Source organism: Papio anubis, chromosome 2, assembly GCF_008728515.1.
Source record: "Papio anubis isolate 15944 chromosome 2, Panubis1.0, whole genome shotgun sequence".
NCBI lineage: Eukaryota > Metazoa > Chordata > Mammalia > Primates > Cercopithecidae > Papio > Papio anubis.
In genome coordinates, this window is record NC_044977.1 from 86,639,635 (window position 1) to 86,650,017 (window position 10,383).

Genomic DNA, 10,383 nt, shown 5'->3' on the forward strand with positions numbered 1-10,383 from the left:
CTGGAGCAGAGTAAATATCCATAGTATGTGGTCCACATTTAGTGAATGTCCAAGACATGCCTTCTAATTCGTCTGTCAACAAAGTGGCCATAAGCAGTCGCCATCAATAAGAAACAAGCAGAGAAAGGGTCTACAGTTCCAGTTGCCTCTCAAAAGGCTAAGAAAAAAGTTTCTGGTGAACAAAGGTAGAGATGTTTATTTGAAAGAGAATGAATATATCTAGGAGGAGCCTGGCAGTATATTCCCAAAGGCGTGACAATAAAATTCCTTAACGTGTTGTCAGCACCCTCCTACCAAATCTCACAAGCTCAGTACCCTCAAACCTTAACATGTCTGGAAAGTTCGGAAGCATTTCCTCCTGTCAGCGGCCCTTCAAGCCACTTCATACAGCACAGCCTCTCCTACCCCGACCTGGAGCCTATCAATCAACGAGAAAATACCTTCCCCTCCCCCCGGGCGGTGCAAACCAACTCCGCGCGATCAAGTTGGATAGAGGACTGGAAACCTGCTTATAGGGCAGTCCTTAACGTCATATCCGGTTGTCCGCTCAGCCGGCCTCGCCTAACCGGAAGTCGCCGGCGTTACGACGCAAAAACGCCCATCGGGGGCGCGTCTCTCTCAGCAGCCAATGGGCTCTGCCTACCTTAGGCTTCGTCATCATTTTGTCTAATCGCGTCCTGTGACGCTCGAAGGGCGGGGAGCAGAGGGAGATACAGAAGCCGAGAGGGGCCAGGCGCCCTGTCGATCTGAAGCCGGGTAGTGGGAGAAGATGGTTTACATCTCGAACGGTAAGTTGAGAGCGGACTGTGGCTTCGACCGGTGACTTGTAAGATCGGACCCCAGGTTCCTTTCATCGTCGCTCGCTGAGTGTTGGACCCGGTGCGGCTTCCCCGGGCTTAGCGCTCCGCGGCCGGGCGTAGCTGGACGCGAAGTCGCCCCGGCTTGTGGCGCCTCAGCAGATGGTGTCCGAGCCGGCAGTCGGGGGCCGAGGTCCCGCCGGCCTCACGCTGAGTATTGGGAGCCCTGCAACCCCGCCTTAGTATAGCAAGCGCTTGATTGTGGATTTGCGAGGGTGGTCTTTCCTCTCGGGTGTCGGTATCCTTAAAACTAGTGAGGACAAGGACGTCGATGCTGTACACGTAGCGCTTGTGCCCTGGGCACTGTTTCAGTTATTTGCTTATCGTCACATTGAATCCTGTTTTACGGGTGGAAACTCTGAGGCGCAGATAGATTAAATAGCTTGCCCAGGATCACAGAGGTAACAGTTAATGGCTGAGTCGGGATTCGAAACCAGGTAGGCTGGCGTCAGCGTCCTTGTTATCTACTTTGCTGCCTCTTTCTACAACGTGTAAAAAGACCGAGCCGACCTAGGATGATAATTAGATGAAAGCTTTGCATAGGCTTTTTCCCCCAGGAGAGGGTAGCTAGTCATACATGGAACGTTTTGCTCGAATTTCAAGGGGCACGGGAAGAAGTACTATCTTCCCCTAGGAGCAAGTTAATTATTACTGGAATGGAGAATCCGAGAGACTTAATTCTGCGACCTCACAAAGAAGATGACCGAAAAGGAAGGACATGACTGTGTCAGATCAATGCTAGAGCTGCCTGCCCACCTGTTTGACTCAGGTGAAATTTTTTGGTGCAGCCTTAACAAGGAGTTGTGGATCACTGGAACTAGGTCTTGGTTCTATTTGAGTCATCTGTTTTTCTCCACAGACGAGTAAGGTAGTCGATGAGAAGCCTTCTGGCCGAGTGCACTTTTGCATTTCTTGACTTTTCAAAATCTCCCTTCCTCATCTCCCACTTAAAAATCTTTGAAACAAGTAGATTGATGGACACTACAGAAAAGCATCAAAATTCCATCTTAGTTTTGGGCGCTTTCAGACTTTAGTCTGTTTTATAGCCTGTTTCCTAGCCTTTGTGATATAAGCTTAAGGCTGGAAGCTTTTGTATGAATCATTGAATAATTCCTTGTATTTGTTGTGTCTTACTGTGTTCGCATTATTTTATTTGGTCCACATAAGTAGCCGATTAGGACCCTTTATCGCACTTTAAGAGTTGAGAAACGCAACTGCATTCAAACACCTTACTTCTCTCTGGGGATATTGGTGGAAGGGACATTCTGCCTTCAGAAAGGGAAAGTGGAAAAGCAAGATTGAGTCACAGAGGAAGAAATGACAGGTTCCAATTAGATCCACCTTCTTAGGACTGTATTATCAGCACTTAATGGACAAAATCTTTCTCTTACTGTCAGATGACTTTTTTTTTTTTTTTCCTCTCAACAATCTTATGTGATGGCTAGCCCTGGAATACTTTTTGTTGGAGAAAGAAAATGTCACATCAGCCAACGAAGCAGAGCTAGTAAGAGGCAGAGAACTAAGCCTGTCATCCATCCTCTAAAGTTTTGTAGCCCCTTGCTCTCAGTAGCACAGTGAGAGCTTAGATCCAAGTGGATATCTGAAATTAAGCTGGTCAAGGAGATAAAAGTAAACCCTCGTGGAGTGGGTAGAGGTGATTGGGGTTAACTCTTGGGATAATGGAAAGGAGAGGTAGTTGACAGTTATTCTTCCCCCCAAATATTCTGACATCTTGATTTGCAAGGCTGAAATGATAGTGTACCAAATTATATTATAGCTTGTATTAAAGTGGTTTGAAAAATAGATCCAGTTTTGCTTAAGATAAAACGAGAGTTTATTAGAATCAAGAGTATGCAATTATAGAAAACAGTAGTTATTTTAATGAAGAACAAGACAAATTCTCTTTACTACTTAGAGCATACACACTCTTTATAAGAATTATATAAAAATAATTGATTCCAAAGCCTTGTAAGAGTATGAATAAGCAATCTTTTTATACAGGCAAGAGACTTTGTAAATGAAAATACTCAACACGTTTAGGAATATGGAAGTGATGTGAGCATTCCTTTATATTCACCTGTCCCATATGTTTCTTCAAAGTACTTGAATAAACAGGTATTTTTAAACCCATGTTGATAGCAGCATTATTCACAGTAGTCAGAAGGTGGAAGCAACTCAAGTGTCCATCGACAGATATGAGTGGGTAAACGAAATGTAGTATATACATACAAGGATATATTATTCAACCTTCAGGAAGGAGATTTTGACACATGCTGCAACATGGATGAAATTTGAAGACATGCCAAGTGAAAAGCTGGTCACTAAAGGACAGAAATTGTATGATTCTTCTTTTATGAGGTTCCTAGAGGAGTCAAATTTGTAGGGACAGAAAGTAGAATGGTGGTTGCCAGGAGCTGGGTGGAGAAGGTAATGGGAATCAGGGTTTAATGGGTATAGAGTTTCAGCTGGAGAAGATGAAAAAGTTCTAGAGGTGGATGGTGATGATGGTTGTACATCAATGTAGAATGTACTTAATATCACAGAACTGTACTCTTTAAAATGGTTAATGATTGGTAACCATTGTTACATTTTTAAACCATGATAAATGTTTGTTTCATATATAATATATATTGTTTTATATAAAATATGTTATATACATATACATATATACACACACACATATATATGTAAAACAATTTTTTTTTTTTTTTTTTGAGACAAGTCTCGCTCTGTCGCCCAGGCTGGGGTGCAGTGGCGCAATCTGGGCTCACTGCAACCTCTGCCTCCCGGGTTCGAGCAATTCTTCTGCCTCAGCCTCCTGAGTAACTGGGACTACAGGTGTGTGCCACCATGCCCAGCTAATTTTTTATAGTTTTTAGTAGAGACGAGGTTTCACTGTGTTAGCCAGGATGGTCTCAATCTCCTGACCTCGTGATCCGCCTGCCTTGGCCTCCCAAAGTGCTGAGATTACAGGCATGAGCCACCGTGCCCAGCCTTTGTTATATATTTATAGAAAGAGAGAAAGTAGTTGAATAGAATGAAGTCACCCACCAAGTTTATAAACTGTAGTAGACTTTTGACATACTAGAGGAATGTCCCTAGATAATGGAACATTACTCCTCCCAACATTTCCTTGGAATGATGCTCACAGATTTCTTCTGGTGTTGGCCATTTGGACCAGTGGGCAAGTTGAAACCCAAGTCAGTCATTGTTACCTAACTAAACGTGATGCCTCTTGGGTTAGGGATTTGTAGCACTCACTAAAGTTTCTTTAATTCTTGTCTGTAGGACAAGTGTTGGACAGCCGGAGTCAGTCTCCATGGAGATTATCTTTGATAACAGATTTCTTCTGGGGAATAGCTGAGTTTGTGGTTTTGTTGTAAGTACAGAAGTGCTTTTAATTGCCCTGATATTTAAGTTGACAGGAGTCCATTGTGTGCATTATGTTAGGTATCTTAAATAAGCTCAGTTTTCCTGAAACAGTTATCTATTGCAATTTTAATAATAGATTTACACAGGGAAATAGACTTTAGTAATAAAGCTGCTACCACCAGACATCTTATGAGTATATGTTAATTGGATTGGTAAACTTGACCACGTCTTAACCTTGGTGGTAACTACTTCAACCTATGGCTGGGTCTGTCCATTCTAATGCTAAATGACTGGGCCTCACTTTCTCTCTACTATTCTTGTTTTTTTGTGTGTGCGTGCAACATTCATTCCATATTATATAACAGGTAAATAAAGGGTTTTATATCCTTTTTTTAAAAAAAATTCCCAACTAGTGAAGTTTTTTATAATGAAGGGCTAGAATTGGTAAAGGAGACAAAAGTTTAAATGTCTTCATAATTGTAAGCAGTTACTAGATAAATGCATGTTTTGGTCTTTTACATGCTGTTTGTTAGAATTGTTCATCAACAATTAAGAAGTCTTACCTATTCCTAAATTTGAACATATATATTTGAGTGTCTCATGATCAGAGAACTGTAGGGATGGAAAGATATGGGAGACAGACTCTTTTTTCATTGACTTTACTGTCAGTAAATATCTTCATATTGCAAGGGTGGGCATGACTGTGGGAGGTGACCATCAGAGGAAGTTATCCCAGATAAAGGAAACCACATGAAGGATGAAGAAGTTTGAGTATCAGCCATGGTCTTTATGCTTAATTTGATCTTAGCCGTGGTCTCGGAAATTAAATTTTATGGCTGTATATAGCATAAATTAGATGGTGTAGAATGTAAAATGGAAGAGATGGTTCCATAGAAAAATACAACAGGGCACAAGAGAGGCCCTAAGTTACCCAATCCAAAACTTACTCTTACAAATTTCACCTACTCCATGTTGTTTATAAAAGCACTTTATAAACTCAGTTAAATCCTTCCATATAATTTTACGAATCATTTTTAAAAATTCCATTTAAATGGATTCCCAGAAGCCCTGTGCCTTTGCCACACCACCCTCGGCCCCTCCTTCCCCAAGATGTTAGGTAGACTTTTGCAGGGGAAATGAACATGAGACACTGTAAAAACCCGATGGCTGATTTAAAGTGGAGGTCAGGGATGACTCTGGTTTCATGCTCTGTCTAGGGGAGTTACTAGCAAATAAGAAATACAAGGAAGGGTGGATTTGGTGCACAACATGGCGCATTCAGTTTAGACACATGCTTAAGTTCAATGGTGTTGTCCAGCTGGCTGCAAGAAATGTGGGTTAGGAGCTAAGTGGGTTTAGTAATCCTCTCACAGAGATGAGAGTTAAAAACCATGGAAATATATTTTAGAATGTTGTCAAAAGTGATACCTTTGTTGTTTTCTGCCCCTTGTTTCAGTTTCAAAACTCTGCTTCAGCAAGATGTGAAAAAAAGAAGAAGCTATGGAAACTCATCTGATTCCAGATATGATGATGGAAGAGGGTACAGCTTTTTAAATTGATAGTTCTTTTTATCTCTTTGTATATCTTAATTAAATTAGATATTTTAGGTAGATAGAGTTAGATTTGTGGAAATTAAGAGTTTGAATCCTGTTTTAGAAAATTAATGCATTACTGTAAAAGTCAAATTGCCTCTGATTTGATAATAATCAGAGTTAATCTGACAAAACTAAAATATACATCAAATATCCCATGGGAAAAGTCTAAATTAGAGGATGAAAACTGATGGCCAACATTAAAATCTAAAGATTTCTTTTTAACATCTGGATTTCCAGTTGCTAATTAAAAACTTAGAAGACTGCCAGGCGCCGGTGGCTCACGCCTGTAATCCCAGCACTTTGGGAGGTCAGGGCGGGTAGATCACGAGGTCAAGAGATCGAGACCATCCTGACCAACATGGTGAAACCCCGTCTCTACTGAAATACAAAAATTAGCTGGGTGTGGTGGTGTGCGCCTGTAGTCCCAGATACTCAGGAGGCTGATGCAGGAGAATTGCTTGAACCCAGGAGGTGGAGGTTGCAGTGAGCTGAAATTGTGCCACTGCACTCCAGCCTGGAGACAGAGTGGGACTCCGTCTCTAAATAAAAAAAAAAAGCCTTAAAGATCAAGATCAACTAGCACTGGGCTAGGCTTATGTTTTTACCTGGCAAAAATCAGCTGGAGCTGGGTTTCACTGTGGCATTACTGGAGGTGCTGTTCAGTTCATCACAATCCTTTCTTGACTCAGTTCCTTGTGTGCATTATGTATCTGGTCCCTTTAAGTGTTTTATTTTTGCCTCCTGACCTAAAGTGGTAGTTTCTATTTTAAATTGTGTTTTAGGATCATGCGGGTGCTGAAAAAGAAAAGGGTCTAGTTGAGTGCTTTTAAAAGGAGACAAAGTTGTGTCTATCAAACAGTAGATACTAACTTTTTGTTTTGTTAGGCCACCGGGAAACCCTCCCCGAAGAATGGGTAGAATCAATCATCTGCGTGGCCCTAGTCCTCCTCCAATGGCGGGTGGATGAGGAAGGTAACTTCAGATCTGAAATTCTTTTGTAGGATTTTGTTTTGAAAATGCTTCTGTAGTAATGTTTTCTTTAAGAAGTTGCCCAGCAGCTTATAATTACTCAGACATTATTTGGAAATATATTTGTTATCTTAACCCTTGAAAAATTCACTGGCCTTATTATCAAAATGTCTTTTGAGAAAGGTTTTATAACATGTAATAGGTTGGGCTTTTCACACAGATCCAAATTAATAACCAGTAACTAATTATTGTAACATTTTCAGGTAAATGTCTGCTCTAAGAAGCAGACAACTGGACATGCACATTCACAGCAGAAGGAAACCATCAAGAAGTGGAAGGCCAACCATGCTGAGCAGTAGATGAATGTGTCTGTCTAAACAAGGACTGCTCTGTGTCCTCACAGATGAATGAGGTCATGCTAGGAATTCCCTCTACAGGGAACTGGCCTGACTGACATGCAGTTCCATAAATGCAGATGTTTGTCTCATGACCTTTTTGTATAGTTTATTAAAGTATTAATATAGTTTTAATAAGTAAATATTTTTAGGTTGCAGAGTGGACTCCTCATCTTTATATTCACGAAAAAACAATCTGAAGAAAATGAATAAAAGCCTGTGTATTTAGCACTGTTAGTGTCACCGTTTCAACTTCTGAAATACTGTTCATTGTTAACTTTTTCTCATTTATAAATCACACTATTTATTTCAGTAGTATGCATATCATATCTGTGCTCTTGAATTAATCTTTATCTTTAATATATTTGTCTCATCAATCTTTAATACATTGTGTCTGATTTGCTACCAAATATAATTATCAGGGTATTTATAAAGCCATAGCTAACAAAACTGAGCTACAAAATAGAAATTTACTAAATAGTCTTTAAAATCATGGACTTCGGCCTGGCGCGGTGGCTCACACCTGTAATCCCAGCACTTTGGGAGGCTGAGGTGGGCGGATCACCAGAGTTCAGGAGTTCGAGACCAGCCTGCAACATGACGAAACCTAAAATAACAAAAATTAGCCAGGTGTGGTAGTGTGCACCTATAATCCCTGCTACTCAGGAGGCAGAGGCAGGAGAATCGCTTCAACCCGGGAGGTGGAGGTTGCTGTGAGCACGCCACTGTACTCCTGCCTAGGCGACAGAGTGAGACCCTATCTCAAACAAAATAAATAAAATGGGCTTCCATGCTATCTTGCCAAATTTGCACTCTATAGCGTTGCTCAATATACTGCCTACTGGCTTTAAAATCCATCTGCATACTGATAACTTACATGCTTTGACTAGAGTGGAAGCTCTGAGACTAGGAATTTTGTTGTCTTTACCCCAGTCCTTTGAATAGTGACTACATGTAAGATAGTCATGTAGTACTTACTGGAAATAAATATTTATTGGAAAATGAATACAGATAACTCTACTTCTAGTGTTTAATAGGCTTTGAAACCAAGTGTTCAGGTGAAAGCCTTTTTTATATTGATTTATCAGCATTTATTCAACCCTGTTTGTCAGGAAATGGGATGTTGTGGCATAAGATACCAGTGTTCAGGATGAAGAAGCAATTACAATGCAGCTTTCAGGATAAGGATAACAGTTTGCTGGCCACTTCAATTATGTGTCAGGTTTTTTTTTGGTTTTTTTTTTTTTTTTTTTTTTTGAGAGAGAGGGTCTCAGTCTTATCCAGGGTGGAGTACAGTGGCTGCTCACCGCAGCCTTGACCTTTTGAACTCAAGTGATCTCCCGCTATGGCCTCCCTAAATGCTGGGATTACACGTGTGAGCCACAATGCCCAGCCTGTAAATTTTTACACATTTTAAATTCTGACAAAGTGAGGGATACATATAATGTATACATATATGCAAAGTGAGGTAAATGTATAATGACATTTTCATTATACAGACACATGTGAGGGTTCAGTAAAGTTTTGCAGCTTCCTAGATTGTATTGCCAGTGAATGGCAGAGGCATTATTAAACCTCCACTTTATAGTGGGGAGACCATGGCAGAGTCTCAGTAGGTGGTTGGTTGTTGTTACTGATGGCTTTTCCTGAGCATGCGAACCATGGTCCTCTTCTGTCTCCTAGCACTGCTGCTGCAGGACTTGTTCCTCGGGTCTTATCCCAGAGTCCTGGCTGCATTTGACATTCAGGTGTTCTTTGCACTTCAGACAATGTAAAACACAGGTTCTTGAGTACTTGTGCTTAACTCTTGTCTTTGCTACTCAATAGCTTATGATCTTGAGTGAGTTATGCCATTTTATCCCACTTCACTCACCTGTAAAATGGATTACATTTTTACCAAAGAGTTCTTTATTTAGTATTTAGTCATCACATGCTTATTGGGCACCTACCATGTACTGAAGATAACTGGCAAAGTCTCACGGAGCTTACATTCTAGTGTGGAAGACAGTAAGTGAGCAAGCATAATAATTACAGACTAATGCTTCATGCTTCAAAAGGAATAGGATGGTGAGAGGATAACTGCAGAAGGCCTGAGGTGACATTTGAGTTCAGACGTGACAATGAGACAGCTGAGGGAAGAGCATCCAAGGCAAAATGAACAGCAAGTGCAACAGCCCGATGACGGGAAGGGCTTGGCGTGTCTGAGAAAGATAAAACAAGTGTAGCTGGAAATGCCAAGGAATGGGGAGAGTGGTGTGAGGTGAAATTAGAAACACAGCAATAACTAGATATGGTCTTTAGGTGGTGGTTTGTTTAGATTCTGTTCCTTGAGCAAAGGGAAACCATTAGAGTTTAAAGCATGAGTGACATCTAATTTTTGAGATAAGTCTTAGTGGAGTGCTGGGTACACAGTATTAACTACATATTTTAAAACAACATGTGGGCAACTATATAAGAACAGATATAGGGGGACAGGACAAGGAATTCGAGTTAAGAGGCTGATGTTGTCATCCAGGTGAGATGAAAGTGGCTTGGGCTAGGTAGTGGCACGGGCATGGAGAAGTGGATGAATTCAAGATCTATTTTAGAGACTGCAGGATTTACTGATGGATTGGATGTAGAAGCTGTTGACAAGTGAAGAATCAAAATGACATTTACTGAGATGGTGAAAGTGAGAGGGGAGGGAATCAAGAGTTACATTTTGAACCTATTTAAGTTTGCAGTGCCTTGTAGGCAATCCAGATGGAGAGACCAAGTAGGCACTGGTTATCAATCCGAATCTCTGTGAGAGGTTCAGCCTGGATATATATATATTTGGGAGTCGTATTCATTGTTAAAGCCAGGAAACTGGATAGTCACCCAAGGAGTGTGTCTGGAAAAGACCTAACCCCAACATTAGAGGCTGGACTGAACATGAGGACATATGAGAAAAATTAAGAGTACATACAGTATCTGGGAATCCAGGAGAAGAGACGTCTGTGAGGACGAAATAAGTTGCGGGTTATCAGCCGACCCCCACTAGGCGCTCAAAAAGCTACGTGTACTATGTTGCTCGCACCCTACACCGTCAGGACTAATCACAGAAACACCCCACCCAGTCAATCCACAAGGACACCCCGCCCCCAGCCCCAGCGCCGGGCAGCCCCGCCCTCGCCTTTCCGGAGCCCTCTGGGACGACTCCGCGGCGGCCATCTT

General features: G+C 41.4%; 1 protein-coding gene across 2 annotated transcripts; it reads left to right on the plus strand.

Moving 5' to 3' along the window:
* The first annotated feature begins 547 nt into the window (after window positions 1–547).
* On the plus strand, window positions 548–7,572 carry SELENOK (selenoprotein K). 2 transcript variants are annotated; one of them, XM_003894284.5, is made up of 5 exons: window positions 548–788; window positions 4,146–4,236; window positions 5,686–5,769; window positions 6,710–6,796; window positions 7,057–7,572. In XM_003894284.5, exons 1-4 carry the CDS (start codon window positions 770–772, stop codon window positions 6,789–6,791), a joined length of 276 nt encoding a protein of 91 aa, XP_003894333.1. In that variant the 5' UTR covers window positions 548–769; the 3' UTR covers window positions 6,792–6,796; window positions 7,057–7,572. The 2 variants fall into 2 exon arrangements, with proteins under 2 accessions (XP_003894333.1, XP_017810877.1); XM_017955388.1 differs by lacking the exon at window positions 7,057–7,572 and having other exon boundaries at window positions 6,710–6,800.
* Window positions 7,573–10,383: the final 2,811 nt, after the last annotated feature.

Coding starts and splice junctions, on each gene's coding strand:
- SELENOK (XM_003894284.5), top strand. Junction 4,237..5,685: donor GCTGAGTTTGTGGTTTTGTT/GTAAGTACAGAA, acceptor CCCTTGTTTCAG/TTTCAAAACTCTGCTTCAGC. Junction 5,770..6,709: donor AGATATGATGATGGAAGAGG/GTACAGCTTTTT, acceptor TTGTTTTGTTAG/GCCACCGGGAAACCCTCCCC.